This window comes from Otolemur garnettii, unplaced genomic scaffold, assembly GCF_000181295.1.
Source record: "Otolemur garnettii isolate 467f Iridium unplaced genomic scaffold, OtoGar3 scaffold00097, whole genome shotgun sequence".
In the NCBI taxonomy this organism is placed as follows: Eukaryota; Metazoa; Chordata; class Mammalia; order Primates; family Galagidae; genus Otolemur; species Otolemur garnettii.
In genome coordinates this window covers 2,874,781-2,901,021 of record NW_003852492.1, presented here as the reverse complement: position 1 = coordinate 2,901,021, position 26,241 = coordinate 2,874,781, and the positions used below count along the sequence as shown (strand labels likewise).

Below are 26,241 nucleotides of genomic sequence, written 5' to 3'. Positions count from 1 at the left end.
ATTCGAACCCGCCACCTTAGGTGTATGTGGCTGGCGCCTTAGCCACTTGAGCCACAGGCGCCGAGCCGATGCAGAAGATCTTAATAAAACTTCCATATAAGCACATTTTCTTATACAAATTTGTTTAAATTGTCAGTTTCAAAGAACACGGCTTTGGTGCTGTATTCTCCCTTCCCGTAATGTCTGGGAATATGATATTTTTAGTAATTGTGAACAGTATACAATTTTATATTCCCTTGCTTTTCCATTGAACATTAGCATTCTGCCTGGTAATTAAAGTGCCTCAGTGCACAGACCTGAGTATTCCTAATTGTACATTATGATGAGAGAGATCATAGGTAAAGGAGTTGGCAATTTTACTGGAAGATAGAGGATCTCTGCAAAAGACTAGCTAGTGGATATGGCGGTGGATGCCTTGGAAAAGGAGTGTAAAAACCATATAGCCACGGAGAGGGGAAGGAATTACATTTTCCTTTCTTCCTGGGAAATAGAGTGATGGTTTTGAGAGCTACAGAATGGGAAATGGAACATATCGTAGAATGTACCCTTGAAATACAAGGTCACAAGGGACAGAGGATAGCTGAGTACTGAGTTGAGTCAGATGCTTGTGGAATTAGTACTTCTCTCCAGGGTTTGCCTTGGTGTAAAGTAAGTGAGCAGCTTGCTTCTTACAGAGAGGCTTTAGCAGGAGATTTGGGAGAAAACTGAATGAAGTCAGTGTGTCCCTGGAGTTCAGGGAGTGCTGGAAGACAAGAGCCTCTGAGCCTTTCCTTCACCTTATAGTCCTGGGAAGATAGAGTTATTAAATTAGTTAATTGCATGAGAGACAAAGGAGCTAGTAAAGCCCAAGAGGACTCAGGAATTCCTAGGTTCTTAGATATCACCATTGTTAGTATTCACTTTCTATTGAATATGTGTAAGAAAATGTCTTTAGCTAGCTTTGAGACTTCAAACAGTACCCTTGTGTTACATCACAACTCTGTATGTCAGAAGTCTGGGCAGGCTGAACTGGGTTCTCTGCCCAGGTCTCCTAAGGCAGAAATCAAAGTGTCTCATCTGGAGACTCTGTCTAAGAATCCCTTTCCTGCCTTACTCAGGATATGGGCAGAATCTGAGGTCTCTGTTTCCTTGCTGGGTGTCAGTAGGGGGCTGTTCTCTGCCCTCTCAGTTTTTAAAGCCAGCAGTGGTGCCTCATGCTTTAAATCTCCTGCAACTGATCCCATTCAGGAGGGGAGAACTCTCACAACCTAATCACTTCTAAAGGCCCCAACCTCTCAGTACTGTCACCTTGGGGGTTAGGTTTTAACATACAGAGTTTGAGTGGGTAAGATGTATTCCTAGGTTTTTGCTGTTTTCTTTGATGCTACTATAATTGGTATTTTAAGATTGTTTTTAAATTATATTTTTTGATTATTGCTGTATGAACAAATGTAGTTAATTTTTTGTCTACTTATCTTTTGCCCAGAGACTTGATAAATTTGCTGATTAATGTTAAGAGTTTGTGAATTCTTTGTGATTTTTTTATGTGCACAGTCCACAACTTTAAACTTCTTTTACTTTTTGATGTGCTGGGTGGGCACTCCAGAATGATGGTGACACCTGTGTTCATTACGTGCACCCTTGTTCTGGTCTTTATGACGTGGCTCTGGTTCTTTCTGGGTATGTTTTATTACATAGATTGCTGATATGCTTTTTCTCCACAAACAGGGTTTGGAATTTTTTCAGATGTTTTTACTGCTTCAGGAATCACTTTATTAAATCATTTTGATTATTTTATCCCACTGTGTTAATGTGATGTGAGCTACCTTGGTGTGTTTTTAGATGTTAGACAAACCTTGTATTCCTGGCATAATCTGCTTGAACATAGTGTTTTATCTTTTTTATATATTCTTGGTATGAATCTGCTAACTATTCATATTCTAGTTAAAATAATTATTTTACATTTCAAGTAGAATATAGAAAACTTAGCACCTTATAGGAGATGCATTGAGGATACAAAGGATTAGTTCACACTGATTGCATTTGTTAGGTAAATTCCCTCTTATAATTTTGTTGCACCCCTAAGAGATGTGCCATACACTGTGACCCCAGCCCCTCCCACCTCCCCTGTCCTTGCTCCCCTCATTCCCCTACCCCCCACCATGCATTACATCACTTACTGCCTTCAATTAGAATTGAATACATTGTATTCTTGCTTCTCTATTCTTGTGACACTTTGCTAAGAAAAATGTGTTCCTCCTGATTTCAGGTTAATACAAAAGTTGTAAAATCTCTATCTTTTTAATGGCTGAATAGTATTCCATGGTATACATATATCACAGCTTGTAAATGCATTCCTGGGTTGATAGGCATTTAGGTTGTTTCCACCTTTTGCTAATTGTAAATTGAGCTGTAATAAACATTCTAGTGCAAATGTCCTTATGATAAAAGGATTTTTTTCTTCAGGGTAGATGCCCTGTAATGGAATTGCAGGATCAGATGGGAGGATCAGTTTGAGTTCTTTTTTTTTTTTTTGGAGACAGAGCCTCAAGCTGTCCCCCTGGGTAGAGTGCGGTAGCATCACAGCTCATAGCAACCTCCAACTCCTGGGCTCAAGCGAGTCTCCTGCCTCAGCCTCCCAAGTAGCTGGGACCACAGGCGCTCGCCACAACATCTGGCTATTTTTTTTTGGTTGCAGCTGTCATTGTTGTTTGGCGGGCCCAGGCTGGATTCAAACCCACCCACCTTAGGTGTATGTGGCTAGCGCCTTAGCCACTTGAGCCACAGGCGCCGAGCCTAGTTTGAGTTCTTTGAGGGTTCACCATACTTCCTTCTAAAAGATTGTATTAGTTTGCAGTCCCACCAGCAGTGTAAAAGGGTTCCCTTCTCTCCACATCCACGCCAGTGTCTGCAGTTTTGAAACTTTGTGATGTGTCACACTTTTTTAAAGCAAAAAGGAGATTCAGATTGTTGTGGAGCATTGTGTGATTCATCCTTCTCAGGTGAGTGACTCACTGGAGGAGAATGCCATGTTTGCCTTTTGTCTTTAGAATGTATGTTGTTGGGCTCGGCGCCTGTGGCTCAAGCAGCTAAGGCGCCAGCCACATACACCTAAGGTGGTGAGTTCGAATCTAGCCCGGGCCTGCCAAACAACAATGACGGCTGCAACCAAAAAAATAGCCAGGCATTGTGGCGGGCGCCTGTGGTCCCAGCTACTTGGGAGGTGGAGGCAGGAGACTCGCTTGAGCCCAGGAGTTGGAGGTTGCTGTGAGCTGGGATGCCACAGCACTCTACCCACGGGGACAGCTTGAGGCTCTGTCTCAAAAAAAAAAAAGGATGTATGTTGTTTACTAAATTCTTAAAGCTATACTATATTTCTCAGAGATAGGAACATGATGACTTTTATGCAGTGTAGAGCAGGAGTGTTCCCCTTGTAAGCTGAAGGCCACACGTTGACTTGTGAGGACTGTTCTGCTCATCTGTGGTGTTGGATGTCACAGAAAGTGTGCATGGGCCTTTTTCTTGCTGATCAGCTTTAGTTAGTGTTTGTGTATTAATGTGTGACCTGAGATAACTCGTAGTCTTCTGATGTGTGGCAGAGAAAAAAAAATGTTGTACACCTCTGGTTAGAGTACTAATGTCTCTGCATCCATCTATTGATATTTCTTATTGTAAAATATAGTTGTCTATTTTTTCTCTTTTATATTATGGAAAGAAAATGAAAACTGTTGCATTAGTGAATATATTCAATGAAGGGGAAATGAAGATTACAAAGATGGTGTGTTCAAGCTTTTAAAATACTGTATTTTACCATGTATAATGTGTACTTTTTGCCCAAATTTTTGAGGGAAAATAAGAATGTGCATTTACATGGGTAGTACCAATTCCATGTTTATATAAATGTTCTTAATTCTTTGTTGAATCTTTGAATGTTCTTAATTCATTATTGAAATCAATAATGATATCTATATGCAGAGTAATACCCTGGAATGTAATAATCACACCCCCTCTCTGCTATGCGCCTCCCTGGCACCCCTCACCAGGCAGGCACTGCAGCTGCAGGGGCCTCCAGCCTGCTCGGCCAATCGCACTGGCCACTGCCACTGTCTTGGAAACGGGCATGTTGCTGATGACAAGGTGACAGTTAGCATTGGGACCTCAGCTAAAGGAGGGCAAAAGTAACCACAGAGTGGTGCCTCCTTGTCTTGCTAGAGGCACAGAGCCGACCGCTTCAGAGAAGCAAAGAGCAAGCCTAGGTGGCAGATGAGAGTGGTGCAGAGAGCTGAGTGCCTGACCTCCCTCCTCGGTCCCCTCCTGGCCCACCCTTATCCCCACTTCTCTCATTTCCTATTCCCCCCCTTGTTTGTTGGTAGGAGCGTGGCCGCAGTTACTCTGCTGAGAACCCTGGCAGGCTTATTTCCTGGGAAGCTGGTATGAGGGGCCAGGGCCAGGCCCAGGCCCTGCCTCCCTGGGGGTCCTGAGGGTGGATTGCTGCCCTTTCTAGGCTGCCTTGGCTCTCGGGCAGCTGGCTCATTCTCAGGCCCTCCCAGGAACCCCGCCTGGACGTGGGTAGGAAATGTAAGGGTGGGGATCAAGGTGGGCCTGGAGGGTCAGTGGGAGAGAGCAGGTGGTTGGGTCGTCTGGACCACTCTGCCTTTCCCCTGCGCTGACTCCTGTCTTCTCAGCAGCGGCCAGCTCTGTGTCCTGTGCCTCTTACAAGAGAAAGAGACACCACTGCGAGGCCACTTCCACCCTCCTTTAAAAATTAAAATGGAAGATTTCTACTTCAGAGTTTTGTGTCAAAAATGCGGTGCTTGTTATCCATGCGAGTACATCGTACATGGCAAGATATGGTGCCTTCTTGAAAACAAAGCAGTAATTTGGGCAACACAATATAAAAACTGGATGAGGATTTTGGCAAACTTCAGCTTGTTGGCTGCCTGAATTTGCAAATAAGGTTTCATTGGGATGTGGCCGCCTCTGGTCACTTATGTGGAGCTACTTTGGCACTGCCATAGCAGAGCTGGGGAGTGGCAGAGGCAGGGAGGCCCACAAGCCCAAAATACTTTGTAATTGGCTCCTTAAGAAAAAGTTTGCAAACATCCATTTATTTGGATATTCTCTCATTTTCTTCTTTTTTGAAAACATTTTTCTATTTTTTAGTGTTTAAAAAACTTTTTAGCATGATATTGAATAATTGATGATTGATGATGAGTACTGATGAAATATTACCTAGGATTATGAGTAACTGTTTCAAGGCAGAGGAGAAATAGACAGGAGTCTATAAAAGATCCAGGGGATCCATATGGTAATTGTAAGATAGCACAATTCAATTCCATTACTAAAGAATATAGTAAATCCAGCCCCCCCCCCCGGGAATACCACTAAAAAGGAATAAAAAGCTACCTGAGAAGGATCAAGCGTGAAATAGTAATCCTTACAAACAGTTAAATTTGTTAAGGAAAAAACCCCTCAAAAACAAAAATTGAGTCTGATAGATCATGAATTACTAAGGGCTAATTTTTGTAAGTTTAGACATTATTACTTTTTATCTATGGAAAATTGTGGGGGTTTTAAACGTTTATTCAGACCATATGGACTGTTTGGGCTTTTTTTCATAGAAAATATTTAAAAAATTTAGACAAGTTTGTGATTCTCCTCTCAACTTACTTTAACTGCTTAAATTCTCCCTTGGTAAATCATGTGGCTATAGTTAATTCAGCTTAAGTTTTTCTGTTAGTCATTGTGGTATTACAGCATAAATTAGTTTTTAAGATAGATATTTGGACTTGATTTTTGTTTTGTCCAGAGTGTTAGGAACTTTAAAATTTTTTTTAGTTTTTAAATTTTTGAATGAAGGCAACTGAATGTGTCCCTAAAATTAGAAATTCACTACCATGAAAACTATGGCCGTCTTAAGGAGTAAGTTGGAAGTATTACATACATGTTACTTTCAGATTTTGGTGTGAGAAATACATGTTTTGAAATCCTAATTACGTTCATATTCCTATTTTAACCTTTATTAATCTTTGTAATGAAGGTTATTTTACTGTAGCACCTCTTGGGAGATTTTAGTTTGTATTGAAACACATAACGTAATAGCTGGTTTTGAAATTTAATTACAAGAGCATAAAAATTCTTACTTTCACAGAATTTTCCCTTATGTAGTAAAACTAAATATTTAAACTAGGTAAACATTTTTTATTTTAAATAATTAAAACTCAAGTAAGTTATAAATTTAAGAAGAATTATTGAACTAAGAGGTATTTTTATTGGTACAAAGTCAGCAGAACTATTAAAATTAACTGTAATCTGCTTTTTATAAAGTATTAATAATGCTAACAGAATGTTATAAATATTATCTTTTTTTTTTTTTTTTTTAAAGGCTAGAGGAGCAGATGTCCCAGAGATTTCTGGAGATCTTACTCTTAAGACATGTGGCAGCACAGCCAGTATGAAGGTCAAAAATGTGAAAAAGTAAGTGTAACTTTAGAGTGATTTATGAATGACTTTCTTTCCATCACTGGATATTGATTCTATAATTCTCTTTTATTGAGATTCCTTACTAAATATATTCTTACTGTGCATACATGATATTGTACTTTAATCCTAAAGTTATGAATCACCAATTAGTGGAATAGCTCTGCAGATTATCCACTCATTTAAAAACATACTTTACTTTTATCTTAAAACACCTTATGTCATTGTCTATTATGTTGCATTTGTTGAACAGGTATAATCCAAGTATGTCCTTTTTAGTACGTTTATTTATTTATTTTGTTTGAGACAGAGTCTCACTTTGTCACTGTTGGTAGACTGCTGTGGCATCACAGCTTGCAGCAACCTCAAACTCTTGGGCTCAAGTGATTCTCTTGCCTCAGTTTTTCATTTTTATCAGAGATGGGGTCTCACTCTTGCTCAGGCTGGTCTTGAACTTGTGAGCTCAACTGATCCTCTCACCATGGCCTCTTAGAGTGCTGGGATTAAAGGTGTGAGCCACTGCACCTGGCCACTTTTTGTACCTGTAATACATGTTCTTGTTCATTCAGAAAAATCAGCTTTGTTGAGTTATAAGATTGCTAGATTTCAGGTTTGCTTTTAAGAAGCATAAAATAAAGTTAGGAGTTGACTGTTAAGTAAGATACAGATTGAGCATCCCCAGTCTAAAGATCTGAACTCTGAAGTGCTCTGAAATCCTAAAGTTTTTTGACTGCTGACATAACATCACAAATGGAGAATTTTATACCTGACCTAACATGACAGTTGATAGTCACACCTTTTTTTGATGCACAAAATTATTAAAAATATTGTATACCACTATGTTCAGGCTAGTATATAAGATGCATGTGAAACATCAATGAATTTCATTTTTAGATTTGAGTGTCATCCTCAGAATACCCCATGTGTGTATGCAAACATTCTATTTTTTTTTTTTTTTTTGAGACAGAGCCTCAAGCTGTCCCCCTGGGCAGAGTGCAGTGGCATTACAGCTCACAGCAACCTCCAACTCCTGGGCTCAAGCGAGTCTCCTGCCTCCGCCTCCCAAGTAGCTGGGACCACAGGCACCCGCCACAGCGCCCGGCTATTTTTTGGTTGCAGCCGTCATTGTTGTTTGGCGGGTCCGGGCTGGGGATTCGAACCCGCCACCTTAGGTGTACGTGGCTGGCGCCTTAGCCGGTTGAGCTATAGGCGCCGAGCCTATGCAAACATTCTAAAGCTAGAAAATCTCAAATCTAAAAGTTTTTGGTCTCATGAGTTATAGATAAGGGATACTCAGCTTGTACATGAAGGTATCCCATTCAGCCATTCAGTTTTGTTTTTTGAGAGGGTCTGTTGCCCCAGACTAGAGTGCTGTCACGACATAGCTCACAGCAACCTCAAACTTTTGGGCTCAAGAGATCTTCTTGCCTCAGCCTCCCAAGTAGCTGGAATTACAGGGGTCAGCCACAATGCTCGGCTGACAGTTTGTTTTTAAAGTGTGAAACAAACTTTAAAAAGGAAGAGAAAGGTTTACAAAATAAGAAAGTTTATAAAGCAAGATACATTCACCATCGACAGCACACTGGCCTCAGTTGCCATAGCAAGTAGGCCAGTGGTTCTCAGCCTTTCTAATGCCAGAGCCCTTTAACACAGTTCCTGTGGGTCGCGACCCACAGGTTGAGAACCACTGAAGTAGGCAAAGGGTCCTTCCCATTCTGTTTTAAACAGAAAAATAATCTCTTCACTTGGTAAAGAGTTAGATAGTTATGTTTCATGTGTTAGTAGAGGAAAGACAAGGATAAAGATGTTAATTCTGCATCCAGGTCCACCACCCCAGGACTGATGGGCTGTGATAACGTTCACAGGTAAAGTCTGGTTTTGTGTTTTGTGTTGGGAATGCTGCTCCTGGTTAGAAGCTGACTGTTCACAATCAGTTACCATGAAGTTTGCCGAAAGTACAGTTTTTCTGTAGGCATTGACTTACATCAAATTAAGACATTATAGTGATCCTCTTTTAGTTTTGATTTGATTCAGTGTGTATCTGAAAGGGTCTGTATGGATATATGTGGCTTGGATGCATGTACTTTTAAATACTTTACTTGCATGAGCTCTTTTTTTTTAAGAGACAGAGTCTCACTTTGTCACCCTTGGTAGAGTGCCGTGGTGTCACAACTCATAGCAACCTCCAGCTCTCGGGCTTAGGTGATTCTCTTGCCTCAGCCTCCTGAGTAGCTGGGGCTACAGGCACCACCACGATGCCTGGCTATTTTTTTTTATTGCAGTTTGGCTGGGGCTGGGTTTGAACTCGCCACCCTCATTGTATGGGGCCGGCTCCCTACTCACTGAGCCACAGGCGCTGCCCTGCATGAGCTCTTAAATCCACTGTGTTTTCCCCTTTGGCTTAGTAATTTTGGCTGTTCCGCTGTCTCATTTCTTATTTATTTTCGTGTACTTCAGGTTACCTTTCACTAAGGGTCACTTTCCGAAGATGGCTGAATGTGCACATTTCCATTATGAGAATGTTGAGTTTGGCAGCATACAGGTACATTTGGAAATTTCCTTCATCTGAATTAAGAGATCTACATATTTATCGACATCTTTATGCCTATATCTGTTGATAGATGAAATGTTGAAGTAGGTTCTTCCTATTATTATTTTACTGGTTGACATGAAAACTATTATTCTATTGACTAAACTGGATGCCAAGTTGCCACCAAAATTGACCATCACCCTAGCATGTATCAGTGGAGGAAAATCAGTCCTTCCTATTATCCTTTGTCATTTATGCTGCCCGTATGTCCATGGACTTAGGTAGTGGCTTTCTATTCTGAAATCATGTGACCTTGCTAGTACCACCTTGTCTTAGTTGATTCCTCTGAGTTGAGATACTCATTGGGCACAAGTGCTCTCACTTGATTCTTGTTTAGAAATGTCTTGGCCATTACTGGCCTTTGGGCTTACATATAAATTATTGAATGCGACTTCTTGCCATTGTGCTAATTAGGTACTTTGCTCTTATTGTAAGTCATTGGCAGCCTAATGTGAAAACATGAAAAAGCTAAAAATGCCAGATGATGGTTACTTTATTTCATAATAATATCAGGGTACAAATGTTTTGTTTACATAAATTGCTTTTGTATCATTTGAGTCAAAGTTACAAGTGTGCCCATCACCCAGTGTGCACTGCACAGGTTTGGTGTGAATTTACCCATCCCACCCACCTATTTGAATTTGATGAGTATTATTTTTATATGTGTACATAAGTATTAATCAGTTAGTTTGTTTTTCTATTCTTGTGATACTTCAATTGGAAGAATTATCTCTAGTTCTATGTAGGTTGTTACAAAAGGTATTAATTCACCATTTGTTTTTTTGTGGCTGAGTAGTTCTCTGTAGTATACATACACCGTGCTTTGTTAATTCACTTATATATTGATGGGCACTGGGGTTGTTTTCACATCTTTGCAATCAATTATGAATTAATACTGCTGTAAACATTCTAGTGCAAGTGTCTTTTGTATAAAGTGCCTTTTTTCCCTTTGGATAAATACCCAGTAGTGGGATTGCTGTATCGAGTGGACGGTCAACTTTCAGTTCTTTTGAGAGTCTCCATACTACTTTCCATAGAGGTTGTATGTGGAGTCATTATGCACGTTTTGAGATACACAAAATAACAAGAAATGAAAAATCACCATGGCTGGAAAAAATGAAGTACTCACAGGAACACCAATAGGCCGAGTAAGTTGAAAGTGGATGGGTGAATCAGAAAAGGATGTTCTTGGCTACTTGGGAGGCTGAGGCAAGAGGATCGCTCATCACTTGGAAGTGAAATAATGGGGCATAGCCCAGTCTATCTCAAAACTTTCATAGTGACCTACATACTGGTTTGTAGTTCAAATCTGAATTTTACAAAACTTACAAAGAAGAATGAGCACCTGTTCTACAGAAATTACTCCACAACTTCAAAAGTGAAGGAATAATTCTCCCCATCATGTTTTATGAAGCTGATAACATCTTGATACCAAAGCCAGGAAAAGTGTCAACAAAAAAAGAAAACTGTAGACCAGTATCCCTTATGAATATAGATGCAGAAATTCTCAGTATAATCCTCACAAACTGAATTCACCTGCACATCAAAAAAATTAATTCACCACAACAAAGTGGAGTTCATCCCAGAGATGCAATGTGGTTCACCATATGCAAATCTATAATTGTAATTCACCACATAAATAGAAGTAAAAAACAAGATTGTATGATGTAGTCGATAGATGCAGAGAAAGCATTTGACAAAATTCAGCACCTTTTATAAGAGCACTCAACAAAATAGGCACAGACGGGACATACCTTAAAATTATAAAAGCCATATATAGCAAACCCCCAGCCACCTTCATACTGAATAGGGAAAGTTTGAAAGCATTCCCATGTAGAACTGGATCCAGACCCGGGTCCAGACAGGATCCAGACAGGGTCCAGACAGGGTCCAGACAGTTTATGGTTTATCAATACATCAAGCTTAGTTTTTTTTCTCTTTCATTTTCATATCATTAATTCCTAAATGTACTTTTTTTCTTGTTTATGGAATTGAAAGATTAGTTGTTAAATTTTCTTTTTTTTCCTGAAAAGGAGATAAGAATAATAAACAAGTACTTACTACATGATTTTTCATCAACCACTTTTGTCAAGTATTATGTAATATGTAATACATATTACACTGCACATGCTTCTAGTCTACAGAAATAGAATAGTATAGGTGTCATTAATAGTTTATTTTTTTCAGCTGTTTATTTTTATTTTATTATTTTTTTTGAGACAGAGCCTCAAGCTGTCCCCCTGGGTAGAGTGCTGTGGCATCACAGCTCACAGCAACCTCCAGCTCCTGGGCTCAAGTGAGTCTCCTCCCTCTGCCTCCCAAGTAGCTGGGACCACAGGCACCACAACGCCCGGCTAATTTTTTTTTTGGTTGCAGCCACCATTGTTGTTTGGCAGGCCTGGGCTGGATTCGAACCCGTCACCTTAGGTGTATGTGGCTCTCGCCTTAGCCACTTGAGTCACAGGCGCCGAGCCAGCTGTTTATTTTTAATAAGTACATTTGTGTTTGGATATTTTCCTCTCAGTAGTACTTTGGCCAAATTCTACAGATTTTGATGTATATATGTTTTATGTTTTGCTTAGAGAAATTTAAACTTCAAAAAAAAAAAAGAAACAATTACTAGAAAGCTTTTTGTTTTAAGTAAAGTTGGATATAATTTTGAATTCTATGAATTTATCATTAAATTGTCCAAAAACAAAAATTTATTAAGATTTCACAAAATATTTTTCAAGATGAAAGAGAAATGATTTCTTGTAAGATGTGAAGAGATGATCAGTTTATTCTCTCTTACTATTATTATTATTATTTGGGGGATTCATTGAGGGTAAAAAGAATTAGGTTGTCCTGATTGCATTTGTTAAAGTTCCTTTTATAATTGTGTCCCGCCCTCAAGAGGTGTGCCATACACTGTGAGCCCCATCCCCCTTTTCCTCTCTTCTCCCTGCTCCCTCGTTCCCCAACCCCACCTCTTGTATTAGCTCATCTACTGCCTTCATATTAGATTTGAGTACATTGGATTCTTGCTTCTCCGTTCTTGTGATGCTTTACTAAGAAGAATGTGTTCCACCCCAATCCAGGTTAATACAAAAGTTGTAAAGTCTCCATTAAAGTTGTAATGACTGCATAGTATTCTGTGGTATACACAGTTCATTAATCCTTTCCTGGGTTGGTGGGCATGTAGGTTGTTTCCACCTTATGGCCATTGTAAATTGTGCTGTGATAAAAGGTCTAGTGCAGATGTCCTTATGATATAAGGTCTTTTTCTTTCTTCTGGGTAGATGCCTAGTAATGGGATTTCAGGATCAAATGGGAGGTCTAGCTTGAGTTCTTTGAGGGTTCTCCACACTTCCTTCCAAAAGGTTGTATTAGTTTGCAGTCCCACCAGCAGTGTAAAAGTGTTGCCTTCTCTCCACATCCACGCCAGCATCTGCAGCTTTGAGACTCTGTGATGTGGGCCATTCTCTCTGGGGTTAGGGTACGTATCTCGGGTGGTTTTGATTTGTGTGTCTCTGATGATGAGCATTTATCCTGTTGGTTAGCCATTCGTGTCTTCCTTAGAGAAGGTTCTTCTATTCATCTCTGTTGCCCAGTGGTATATGGGATTTTGTGTCTTTTTTGGTAATTTAACTTAATGTTTATGTGAAATCAGATGAAAACAAACACATTAACTGACAGCTTCAGATAACCAGATGATAAAAGAAAACACTGTTCTCCTTCACAGTTTGAGGTGTCCACCCCTTCGTACTGTGCCGTGTGTTGTGCTGCCATCTAGTGGACAGGATGATGGGTGGTTCTCGTTGTGTATGTTTTATCATCTGGTTATTTGAAGCTGTCAGTTAATGTGTTTGTTTTTATCTGATATATAAAACATTCAGTTAAACTAAACTGAATATAAGAACTTCAGTTTTGACAGAAACAGGGTACAGGAAAAGTATGACTCTGATACGTAGCTCTTGAGCTTTGTGTAGGAAAGCTGCCTGTGTGGGGCTCCGAAACGCTGCTGTGGCTTCCTATTAGATGCATTCTTGCTTTGATATTGAGAAATGGGGAGTAAAGTTTGACCTGAGTGTGAGAGTATTGAGATATAGTAACATAAAAATGTTAAAAAGCTTACAGTTTCATTCTAAATGAAGTTAATTAGAATTATAATTAACAAATACAAATAAGTATTTGCTGGATTCTCCCTATGAGCCAGGCATTATACTAAATGCTGTTCGTATATTGTCTCATTAACTTTGCACAACAACTTTAGGTACAAAAACTTCGGAGAAAAGATTAACAATTTATTCAAGATTGTAGCTCTTGTAGGAGCTTGGATTTGAATCAAGGCCATCTGACTGTAGAGCCATTATACATGTCCCTTTGTGCTAGAAAATGATGGACAGAATCAGTATTTAAACTAGAAGGAATAAACCTTAGTTCTGAAATATCCTCAAATATTTAATGTAGTTGAAGCTTAAAAAGTATAGTACGTAATACTGCAGTGTTATGTGTGATCTTAACTAAACCTTTAACATCTCTGTTTCTCAGTTTCCTCATGTGTAAAATGGGAATAGATTAACTATTCCAATTATGTTGCAGAAGACTCTGAAATTAAGTGACATGATAATGAAATTATTTATTAAGATTGTTTAATGAATTTTAAAGTACCTTGAAGCAAGGCAAAAGTTCTAAGGAAGCACTTAGGTGAAGTCAAATCATCATGGGTAAAATCCAGAATGTCAGGCTTGTGCTCATGATCCCCGAGCAGTGGTGTCAGGAGTGAGGCTGTGAACGTGACTTCACCTGAGTGCTTCCTATTGGTTAGGCCCTCATTAGTAATAAAAACCAGTTAATTAATGAAAAGGTTATAGTCCCTTCTTTTGTTAAGACACTTACAGATATTTTCAGTTAATAAATGTCTCATGTAGAAGTACATATTATTACATGCGTCACCATTTGAAACAAAAGCCAGGCTAATTTTGTTATTCTCATCCTTACCAGAAAGTTTGGTTTTCCCCAAACCAAAAGAAATAAATTTCAATTTTACTTTTCCACATATTCTGTAGTAATACTCCCTCTTACTCGGGGAAATCACTGTCTTTTGAGGGGAAGATCTGAAATAAAAAGTTCAGATAGGGAGTTATCAGTATGGCTCTCTTCCAAGGGCTGGATTTTCACTGTATCTCATTCAGATTATCCAGTGCAAGAGTTAGATGTGTAAAAGTGGTTAGACAATGAGAAAATGCAGTACAGTAGAATCATGATCGTACATGCAATTTCACTCTCCCCCGACTGCTCCCCAGCAGAAACATGAAGTTCCTGGATCAGAAATCATACGTTTTATTTACTCACACCGTAAGCTGTGTTGGTTCCCTAGGCCCAGTTCTCCATGGAATGACGTGGTGAGAGACAGATAGAACCTGTGTGTACAGTGGGATTTTGTACCAAAAGAGAAGAGCTCCAGAAGTATGAAATGTCGAGCTTATATATTTATGAAGCGTTGCTTCCTGACAAGTAATGTACTCTTGAGTGAGCATCAGTAAGATGAGAAATGGAATTGTGCTGTGTCATTTAGTGTTATTTCCCGTGTGTTCTTCATACTGTTGCCATCTCACTGAGCTAAGTGGGTTCTTACGTTTGAGGATGAGCACATTGGTTACTTTATCTGGAGTTGAACTGAGGAAGCAGAGGTCTATTCCAGTTTTGGAAGGGAAAATTGGCTGTTAGGTTTATTAAGATACATGTGGGTCTTTAGCTTTTTCCTAATAAGTTTGAAGGATAATTTTATTTTTTGTTGATTTTTTTTTTTTTTTGCCTTGTATGTTGAAATTAGAACTTTCTTTACTAACCATGTGAGACATGACTCTCCTGTAGAGTTATTCTTCCTCTTGGCATCCTGAACCCTCTAGTTTTGAAGTAGCATTTTCAGCATTGAATATTGGAAGTTGAAGCTAGGGTGAGTGGACCACATAATACAGTATAACAAATCATTTTTCATGTGTCCGTATCTACTAAAGGTTACTGAAAAGAAAAGAAACATGTTTACGAACTTCATAGGTATGACAGTGAAATCAAAGCATTAGAGAATTAGGAAAGATGAATAAAAGAGAGGAACTCCTTCTCTGCCTCCTCTGTGATCCTTGGACTGGGCTTTGGTGAATGGCTTCCTATGTGGATGCAGTGGTGTATTTTTACTCTGCTCCATGCTACTGATTTCCATTTTCCATATTGAGAAAAGACTTTTCTGAACATTTGATGGCTTGCTGAATAGAGTTGTATTTTTAAAGTTCCTAAAACATTAATTGTGATTAGTTTCCATGGTGATAGAAAAGTAGGAAAAATAACTCCAAGATTTGGAAGCAATTAGAAATTTAGGATTTAGAAATCCTGTTTGCCATTGCTTTTTTTTTTTTTTGGAGATAGAGTCTCAGTCACCAAGGCTGGAGTGCAGTAGAGTCATCATAGCTCACAGCAAGTTCAAGCTCCTGGGCTCATGTGATCTTCTTGCTTCAACCTCCCATCTGGGACTACAGGCATACATCAACGATCAACGTGCCTGGCTAATTTTTTCTATTTTTGGTAGAGATGGGGTGTCGCTCTTGCTCTGGCTGATCTTGAACTCCTGACCTCAAGTGATTCTCTTGCCTCGGCCTCCCAAAGTACTAGGATTACAAGCATAAGCTACCACTTCTGGCCCTGTTTGCCATTTCTAATAGACAAAAGATTGACCTATTGTTAAATTAAAGGAAGTGAAAATTAAATCATTGAGTTCATGCCATAAACTTCTGTGAGCAGATATAGTTTAGTTCTTCATAGTGTCTGCTCTTGGTACATGTGGTTCAGGTATTGCGTGAGATACAGACATGTTCAGGCATGTACTGGGGGTCTTTAACCCTGTGATTCGTGTAGGATGGTTTTATCTAAAACCTTACGTTCCATCCACCTATGGGAACACCACTGATGACGCAGGCAGAAATTCTGTCCTCAAAGAGAGTAAGCAGTAAACTAATAAATGTAAGATAAGAAGAATATAATAAATGTTGTAACACTGCTAATAGGTATTCAAAGGCAAGGGAGGTTATTTCCTATGGCATTCAAAAGTCTTCACCTTTTGATTCAAGGTGAAGGAAAAATAGTACAGACAGAGGTACCTGGAAGGGAAAGTGATGAATGAGGAAGAATGATTGTGGGAAACATGGTTTGGAGGATTTGGAAATAGCAGCATAGAGTTCCTTCAGTGATATCTAAGATATTTGAACTTTTACCTTTTAATTTCTTACTAGAAACCGGGAAAGTATTGCTAGATTTTGAGATGAGAGTACTATGATCAGCGTGTAGTGGGAAATGGAGAGAAACCAGTTAGAAGACTATTTTAATCATCCTAAATTCGGGGAAGCCTAGAACAAGGAGCAGTGGGGAATGGAGAAAAAGGGGAAAGTTGTGAGAGACAAGTTTTGGGAGACAGGAGAGATATTTTTGGGTTTTTGGAATGTAAAAGATAGTATGTGTAGGGAAGAGGTGAGGTTGAGGATTCCAGCCTGAAGAGGTTGGTCTGTTGGCTGGATGATAGTCCAGTTTGTTTCCTTTGGGATTTCAGAAAGAAAAAGAGAGTATCTGAGGAATGATGAGGGATTGACTTTTGAAAAGGAGCACTATTTTTCATTGAGACATGTTTGTTTATTCAGTCATTCATCAAATACACAGTGATTCCACTTATATTCCACATACAGTTGATCCTTGAACAATTATTTAAATTGCATGTGTCCATTTTATGTAGATTTTTAAAAATAAACACTGTATCAGAATTTTTTTGAGATTTGTGACAATTTGAAAAAAGTTGCAGTTGTCTATATATCCTAGAAATATTTGAAAATATGAAAAAGGCACATTATGAATACATAAAATATATGTAGATACTAGTATATTTTATCATTTACTATCATAAAATATATACAATTCTATTGACAAAAAGTTAAAGTTTATACTTTATTAAAAGTATAAACTTTAACTCACAGACAGAATATGGTGCCATTTGTGGTCAAGAGAAATGTAAACAAGCATAAGGTGCAGTATTAAATTGTCACTGTATAAATGTAGCTGTGTCACACTGTGCCAGTGTGCTAAGTTCCCGGCTCCCCTCCTGTTGCTAGTGCAAGGTGCTCAAGTGCTGCAGATGTCCACTTAAACCACTGTGTGGTGCTGCTCACCTCTGTGGGAGCCTTTCTTCTCTCCAGTAAACTGTAGATTGCAGCAGGAGAGATCTCTTGTGATCTTGCATATTTTTCATCATGTTTAGTACACAGAGTAAACTGTGACTATCGTCGTGGAGCCCATAGGAAGTATTATTAGTGATGCTGGACGTGTTCTCAAGAAGCAAAGTCATGACAGTCCAAAAAAGAGTTGGAACTGCTTGATCTGCACCACCCATTGAGATTTGTAGCTGTGGTTGCCTGACGTTTTGGGATGAAGGAATCCGGTGTAAGGAGTGTGGTGCAGAAGGAGAAGGAAATTCACGAAGCAGCAGAGCTGCTGCTGCTGTACCAGGTGTGGAGACTGCACTTCCTCCAAAGGCCCTTTTAGTTATCTATTGAAAAATGCAGCCTTTATGTGAATGTTGGATTACTAGATGAAAGACATACCTATAGGCTCTAATATGATTTAAGAAAAGGCAAATTCATTACATGTGGATCATTATGAAAGTTTTAAGATACACACAAATCAAGAAACGTAAGCTGAGCGCGTTGAAACTTGGACCAGTGAATCAGAAAGGATGCTATCAACTGTTTCTTAGAAGTGAAATAAGGGACCATAACACAGACTGTCTCAAAACTTTCATAGTGACCCGTGTATGACAATGTAAAGCCGGCGTCCTCAAACTATGGCCCATGGGCCACATGCAACCTGCCTAGGACATTTACCTGGCCCACCGGGTGTTTTTGCTGCCGCTGCCTGTCCTGCTTAGCAGCTCACTCGTCCCGGGGCCCACAGCCCGTCCCTCCAGCGGTCTGAGGGACAGTGAACTGGCCTCCTGTTGAAAAATTTGAGGACCCCTGATATAAAGCAAAAGGAAGGTGACAAATCTAAAAGTAGAAAATTTAATACCAGTAAAGGATGGTTTGATAATTTTAAAGATTTTTTTTTGCTTTAGAAATGTCAAGATAACAGGAGAAACACCTTCTGTCAATCAAGAGACAGCAAATGCCTTCCCAAAATGAAATCACTGAGAAGAAAGGTTATCTGCCTGAACAGGTTTCAATGTAGACAAAATGTCTTATTCTGTTAAAAAAAAAAAAAAAAAAAAGTGCTACAGAGGACGTTAATTAGTAGAGAAGTGAGCCCTGAGACTGAGGCAGGGGTGGACTGGGAGGCTAATTCTGTTGTTTGGTCTGTGCTGGGACAGCCCTTCTCTTACAGCTGCTAACCTCCAGGAGCCTTGGAGAGAAAAGTCATGTAGATAGCACGTAATTGAATCATGTTTATTTTTAGTCTATTATCCGACCTTTGCTTTATAATTGTGGAGTTTTACAATAATTACTCCTAAGGACTTTTGCCATTTGCTTTTTGTTTTCTGTGTCTTGCAGGTTTTACTTTTCGTTTCCTCCATTACTGTCCTCTTTTCTATTTAGTTGGAATTTTTTAATAACATGTTTTCTTTCTCTTCTCTTTTTTTTCAGTTAACATTTTATATTCACATTTTCTCTATGGTTACTGTGGACTATATATAACATCTTAAAATTATATCCATCTGTTTTGAATTCATACTGATTTAAGTCCTGTATAAAACCTGTACTCTTTCTTATCCAGCGCCATCTCCCTTGTTACTGATGCTACAAATTATGTCTTCTTATACTTCACGTGTTTCTTTGACGTCATATAGAAAACAAAAAATGAGATTCTGAACCAAAATTTAAATAGTACTGATGTTTACATTTGCCCGTGTATTTAACTGGAGAGCTTTTTGTCTTCTTATGGCCTTGACTTGCCCTGTAGCATCCTTTCATCTGAATTTTTATGACTTTAACATTTCTTATACGAGGTCTGACAATTAAGTTTGTGAACTTACCACCTTTTGCTTACATTGCCAGCACTGTACAGATAACTCAGTAAAGTTTCATAACCTTGGTATATCAGTGTCATGCTGTGTTTATGTTGTCATGTGGCAGTGTCTTGCTGAGTGGTGTTCATTATTGTTGTTGTGAGAATGTTTGAGCTTGAATTAGAGTGACAAATATTTGTTAATTTCTTGTTAAACTTGGGAAGAGTGGAAGTGAAATCAGGGATATGATGGAACAGGTACGTGGTGATAATGCCTTGAATAAAATGGCAGTGTACAAATGGACTAAATATTTTTCTGAGGGGAGACAAAGCATCACTGATGAAGAGAGGTTAGGGTAGCCAGTAATAAGTAGAACTGATGAAAGCATTTTAGCACTTCCTCGAGTTGTGTGTCAGAATTGTCAGCTGACTGTGAAAAACATAGTGGACCCACGTAAACATTGATAGAGAAAAAATTAGGAAAATCTTAACTGAAATTCTTGGCTAAGAACTCATGGTTCTTGCATCATAACAATGCACCAACTTACATGACACTGTCTTTGAGGGAGTTTTTAGCCAGTAAACAAATAACTGTATTGAAACACCCTCCCTGCTTCCCTGCTCTAACCCCCAAGGATAAAGGAAAGACATTTTGATTACATTCAGGACATCAAAGGTAAATAGAACAACAGCTTAAATGGCTATTCCAGAAAAAGGGTTGTAAAACTGCTTTGAAGGGTGAATGGGGTGCCGATGTCAGTGCATGGCTTCCCAGTGGGAGTACTCTGAAGGTGACCATGGTGATAGTCGGCAGTGAGACATGCAGGACTTTCGCTAGGATGAGTTTGTGAACTTACTTGTCAGACCTCCCAAGATAGATCTAGTGTCAGTCAACTCCACTCCTTCATTTTTTTTTTTTTTTTAAATCTCTGAATGTCTTATTTTCTCCATTTTTTGAAGGGCAGTTTGCTGGGTATAGAATTTTCAGTTGGCAGTATTTTTATTTCAACAGTTTAGATACACCATCTCCCTGCCTCCTGGTTTCCAAGTCTTCTACTAAGAAATTAGTTTCTAATCTTACTGATGATCACTTGTATGTGACAATTCCTTCATTCTTCCTGCTTTCAAGAGTCTTTCCTTGACCTTTTCTTTCGGAAATTTGATTATAATGTGTCTTATTTTGGGTTTCTTTGGATTCATCCTACTTTGAGTTCAGTGTGGATTTTTGATTTGTAGATTAATAATTTTCATTAAATTTGTAATGATTTTGGCCATTATGTTCAATTAATGTTTGCCACTTTCTCTTTTTTCTTTTTCATGGTGCACATGTTGGTCCCTTGTTGTCTTATAGGTGTTTTGGTACTGTTTTAATTTTTTTAATTTGTTGTTCAATGTATAATTTTAGTTGTTTATCTTTAAGCTGGTTGATTCTTTTTTCTTTCTGCCTAAATCTGCTGTCTAACTCTCTAGTAAAATTTTTATTTTAATTATTGTGCTTTCTAGCCCTAGCCTTTTTGTTTCTTTTAAAATACTTTCTCTTTATTGATTCTCAGTTATCCTACATAATTTTGAGATTTTTACCTTTTTGTCTATAATTTCCTTGAAATGTTTGAGTATGTGTGTAATACAGTTTATTTAAAGTTTAATTAAATTTTTTATCTGAACTTCCTAGGGATAGCTTCTGTTGATTTACTTTTTTTTATTGTGAATGATCTTTGCTTTCTTATTTGTATACTTTGTGATTTGTTTTTTTTGCGTAGTAGATACTTGAATATCATAATGTGGTAATGCTGGAAATTTAGGGACATTAGTTTTTTGATTAAGGATACAATAGTCTGGTTAGTGATTTTTCAAAACTGTTGTTTTGAATAGCATATTCCTCATCAGGTGTGCTCACTGAAGTCTCTCTTGTGTTCAGGTAGTGTTTGTTTTGTTTGGGATTTTATTGAAGGTCAGGAGCTAAAAATAAAAATAAAACAAAGAAAAAAAGCCACTATCCCCAGGGAGTCCAGGCCTTCATTTTACATTTAGTGAGGCTATTTACAGGTCTGCTTTAGTCTCCACGTCCAGTTGAACTTAGCCTAGTGGTTGGCTAGAGGTGGTAACTTAGGGGTTTCTTGGCTTTTTAATGAACGTATCCTGCGCTGGTCACGTGTGTGGCTTTCCAAAATCCCAGTATATCCAGGCACTTTTGAATGCTCTAATTTCCTAAAGAACCTTCCTTCTCAGCTTTTCCTCTAAATTTTATGTTTCCTTTCTGTCGCGACTATAATTTTACGTTCTAGGTGCCTGCAGGTTTTTTCCCCTTCCTACGTTTTTGTGTAGTAATTGCTGCTTTTCCTCCCTGAATGACTTCCTTATTAGGTGAAATGGAGGTGAGTATCTCCTGTGTCCTTCAGGTAGCTCCTAGACAAATACAGTGGTTTGCAAATAAGATCTTTTTTGTTCCATCCAGACCCAGGGACCAGGGTCCCACATTGGGACTGATGATTTTCATTATCAAGACTGTTGCCAAGCCAGTAAATGGTTGGGAGAAGGGCAAGTAAAAATGCCAACGCTTTCCTGTCTTTTTTGAGACAGAATTTTGCTTTGTTGCTGTCTATAGAGTGCTGTGATGTCTTAGCTCACAGCAACCTCAAACTTCTGGGCTCAAGTGATTCTCTTGCCTCAGCCCCTCCCATGTAGCTGGGACTACAGGCACCTGCCACACCTCCTGGCCATTTGGGCCACTGGTTTAAAAGAGAATGCTTGGGGTGGTGCCTGTGGCTCAGTGAGTAGGACACTAGCTCCATATACTGAGGGTGGTGGGTTTGAACCTGCCCTGACCAAACTGCAACAAAAAATAGCTAGATACTGTGGCAGGTGCCTGTAGTCCTAGCTACTTAGGAGGTTGAGATAAGAGAATGACCTAAGCCCAAGAGCTGGAGGTTGCTGTGAGCTGTGATGCCATTGTACTCTACTGAGGGTGACAGAGTGAGACTCTGTCTCTTAAAAAAGAAAAAAAAAAAGAGACTGGGTCTCTTGCTGGGGCTGGCCTGAAACTTGTGAGCTCGGGCGATCTGCCTGCTTCGGCCTCCCAGAGTGCTGGGCTTTCTTATTATTTTGAAGTTTCGTTTTCCTTGATTCAGTGTTCTCTTGGTTGTTGAATGTAAACCCTTTGCTGTTTTCTGGAGTACTGGGAGAGTTGGTTCTGCTTACTTTTTATATTCTGTGGAGGGACTGGAATGTAGAGCTGCCTCCTTTACCATTTTGTTGGCCCCATTTGGTCATCTTCTTTTCCTGTTAGGTTTTTCCCCTTAGCTCTCCTTGACTGTTTCTGTGAAGTTTGCTCTTTGCTCTTCCTTTCCTTCTTGATTCTGCCTAGGGAGATTGGTTTTATTTTTGTTCTTAATTTCGTTGGTGCTTACTGACATTTTAATATTTTACCCCCCTCTTACTGGTTTGGAAGTTATGCATATATAATTTTTCTATTCTTTACTTTAACTTGAAGATGTAATTTAAAGTCTAAAATTTATCAATATTTAAGTTTCTGTCCTACTGCCAGTGCGTGAATGTTTTAACTGACTCCGATTTTTACCCTTCCATGCTAGTGTTGCTTGGGATCCTAGTTCACCTTTCTATCTTTCGTAATTAATCGTCATTGTTATGATACAGGTCACTTTGTTTTTTCTTAGGCATTCATTTGCTGAATTATTTGTTCAATATTTCTGCCTTACATCTCAGTTCATTCCCTCAGAATCCTTTTTCTTTCTCAAGTGGATATTTTAGACACTTTTTTATTGAGGTTCTGTTGTTGAGAACTCTCCGTTTTTATTCATCAGAAAATGCTTTTTTGGGCGCCTTTGCATGGTAGTTTAGGTGTGAATACATTCTTGTTAATAATTTTTCTTAGAACTTGAAGATATTCTTAAACTATTCCATCTGTTACTGTTCAGAAGGTAGGTTTTATAGTGACTTAGATATTTACCATTTCTGGTTTATTCCTTCCTGCAGTTCTGGGATTTTCTCCGGTACCATTTCTCTTCAGCTTGAAGAACTCGTTTTCACTTTTCTTTTGGGGCTGGTCTGTTGGAGAGAAAGTCTCTCAGATGTTTTTATATGTGAATGTCTCTGTGTTGCTTCAAGTTTTGAAGGTTAGTTTCATGGGATGTAGTATTGATATTTCCTTCAGTACTTTAAAGATATTTTCCTTGCCTTCTCCCCTCTCTTGTTGCTGGTAAGAATTCAGCTGTCATTTAAATTTTCCCCTCTTGAGTAATGTGTTTCTTCTTTGAAGATTGAATGATCTGTTTATCTTTGTTTTTGAAAAGTATGATTATGATATGCTTACAACTTATTTCTTATTTTCTTTGGAATTTACTGGGTGTCTTGAATTTTCATGAATTTTAGAAAGTTTTATCTGATACCTCATCACATACATTTTTCTGCCTCCTTCCTTCTTGTTTCCAGTTATACCTATGGCTGTGTTTTTGTTGTTTTCTCAGAGATCTGAACTATATTGTTACACTTGTTCGTTCTGTTTGTCTTTGTGTTTTGTGTAGGTATTTTCTCTATTGACCTGTTTTTGTGTTTACTAATCATTTCATTGACTATTTGTAGTTTGCTGTTGATATCTGATAGAAAAGTTTTAATGTATAGCATTTTCTTTGGAGATTTTTTTCTAGTTTGAATCTCTGCTGAGATTCTCACTTGCTCATTTGTCTACATTAAGGTCCCTCAGCCATGTGTGGTGAGAGCACACGTTTGTCTCTGTGGCTGGTGTTATCTACCACAGCACAGTGTCCTTCAGGGCCACTCATTTTGTAGTAGATGTCGGAATTTTCTACCTTTTTAAGGCTGAGGCTGAATCATAGTCCATTGTGCATGTATATACATATATCCACACGTACGCATCCACACTTATATACCTGTAGTTCGCTTATTCAACTGTTGATGGACCATTTGGGTTACTTCTGCATTTTAGCATTGTGAAAAATGCTTCTGTAAACATAGGTCTACAAATACCTCTTTGAGTCCCAGCTTTCAGTTTGGGGTAGATTATACTAAGTTATAGGGTAATTCTAGGTAACACGGTAATTCCGTTTTTAATTTTGGGGTACCACCATACTGTTGCCCACAGTGGGTGTACCATTTTACATTCCCAGCAGCAGTGCACAAGGGTTCCAGTTTCTCCACTCCTACTCCAGCACTTGTTTCCTCTTATTGGTTAATAGCTGGCTATTCTAATGGGCGTAAAGGAGGATCTCATTGTCATTTAGATTTGCATTTCCCTAATGACTTGTGATGTTGAACAACTCTTCATGTGCTTTTTGGTCATTTCTGTATCTTCTTTGGAGAAATACTTATTTTCTAGGGCTTTGCCCATTTTTAAATCAAATTGTTTGCTTTTTACATTGCTGAGTTATAGTTCTCCAGCTGTTTTGTGTACTAATCTCTTGCACACCCTTCATGATTTGTAAATATTTTCTCCCATTCTCTAGGTCGCCTTTATAGCTTTCAGTTTCTTTGGATGAAGCAATTTTTAAATTTTTGTGAAGTTCAGTTTGTCTATTTTATTTTTTGTTGCCTATGCCTTTGGTGTCATATCCAAGAAAATATCTCCAAATCCAATGTCAGGAAGTTTTTGCCCTATGTTTTCTTGTAAGATACTTATTTATAGTTTTAGGTCTTACATTTCAGTCTTTGATCCATTGTGAGTTAACCTTTGTATGTAGCGTTAGGTAAGGGTCTGCCTTCATTCTTTTGCTTGTGGACATGTAGTTTTCTAACAGCATGTGTTAAAAAGACTCTCATTTTCCCATTGAATGATCTTGGTACCCTTGTCAGAAATCATCTGATTGTTTATATGAGGGATTCATTTGGTCTATATGTCTGTCTTTATTTTCACGATTGTTCTTCCTTTTCCAGATTGTTTTGGCTATTTGGGGTTTCTTGAGAATTCTCAGGATAGAAGATATTGCTGCAAAAACATAAATGGGATTTCAACAGGATTAAATTGGATCCGTATATCTCTTTGGGTAGTGCTGATATTGTAAAAGTATGTTCTTCCAACCCACTTTCCATTTATTTATGTCTGCTTTAATTTCTTTCTGCATTGTTTTCATAGTTTTCATTATATAAGTCTTTATTTCTTTGGTTAATTCCTAAGTATTCTATTTTATTCTTCTCAATGCTATCACAATTGGGATTGTTTTCTTAATCTCCTTTTTGGATTGCTCAGTAGTGTATAGGAATGCGACTGATGTTTTGATTGTTGACTTTGTGTCCTATTACTTTGCTTAATTCATTTATTAGTTCTAATAGTTTTTTTTTTTGTAGAATGTACATGTAATTTTCTTTATGTAAGGCCGTGTCCCATGGGAACAGAGGTAATTTTACTTCTTCCATCCCAATTTGGATGCCTTACATTTTACAGTCCTCCCTAATTGCTCTGACTAGAACTTGCAGTACAATATTGAATAGAAATGGTGAAAGCCAGCATATTTATCTTGTTCCTGATGTTAACAAAAATATTTTAGTTTTTCATTATTGTTACAATGTTAGTTTTGATGTTCATATATAGTCTTTATTCTGTTGAGGAAGACACTAGTTTGTGGATGTTTCTGTTATGAAAGAGTGTTGAATTTTTTCAGATCCTTTACTGCATCAGTTAAAAAAAAAACACTTTCTCCCCTTAATTTTATTAGTGTGTGTTGTATTACATTGATTGATTTTTGTATGTTGAACCATCATTGTATTTCAGTAATAGATCTCACTTCATTGTGATGTATAATTTTGAAACATGATGCAGGGTTTTCGCATCAATTTGAAGAGGATATTGGTGTAATTTTCTTTTCAACTAGTGTCTTTGCCTGGCTTTGCTGAAAGTATAAGGTTGGCTTCACAGATAGAGTTAAAGAATGTTTTCTTCTCTGTACTATTTTGGAAATTTTGATTAGATGTGCTATTAATTCTTCTTTAAGTGTCAGAGATTTCACTGTGAAGCTTTTCTTGTCCTGGGCTTTTCTTTGTTGAGAGATTTTTTATTACTGATTCAATTTCCTTAGTAGATTTAATTCTGTATACATTTTCTATTTTTCGTGATTTAGTCTTGGTAGGTTTTGCAGCTCTGGAGTTTGTCCATTTAATGTAGGTTATCTAGTTTGTTAGGATGCAGTTGTTTATAGCATTCTCTT

The 26,241-nt window shown here is 38.3% G+C and overlaps 1 protein-coding gene across 1 annotated transcript in view; it reads left to right on the top strand.

Moving 5' to 3' along the window:
- ARHGAP32 (Rho GTPase activating protein 32) overlaps nt 1-26,241 on the top strand; it is a 137,099-nt gene that overhangs the window by 8,815 nt on the left and 102,043 nt on the right. Inside the window, exons 2-4 of the mRNA XM_023516767.1 lie at nt 6,365-6,456; nt 8,283-8,324; nt 8,917-9,001. Of these exons, the coding sequence (XP_023372535.1) occupies nt 6,365-6,456; nt 8,283-8,324; nt 8,917-9,001 (219 nt within the window). The remainder of the gene's footprint in view (nt 1-6,364; nt 6,457-8,282; nt 8,325-8,916; nt 9,002-26,241) is intronic.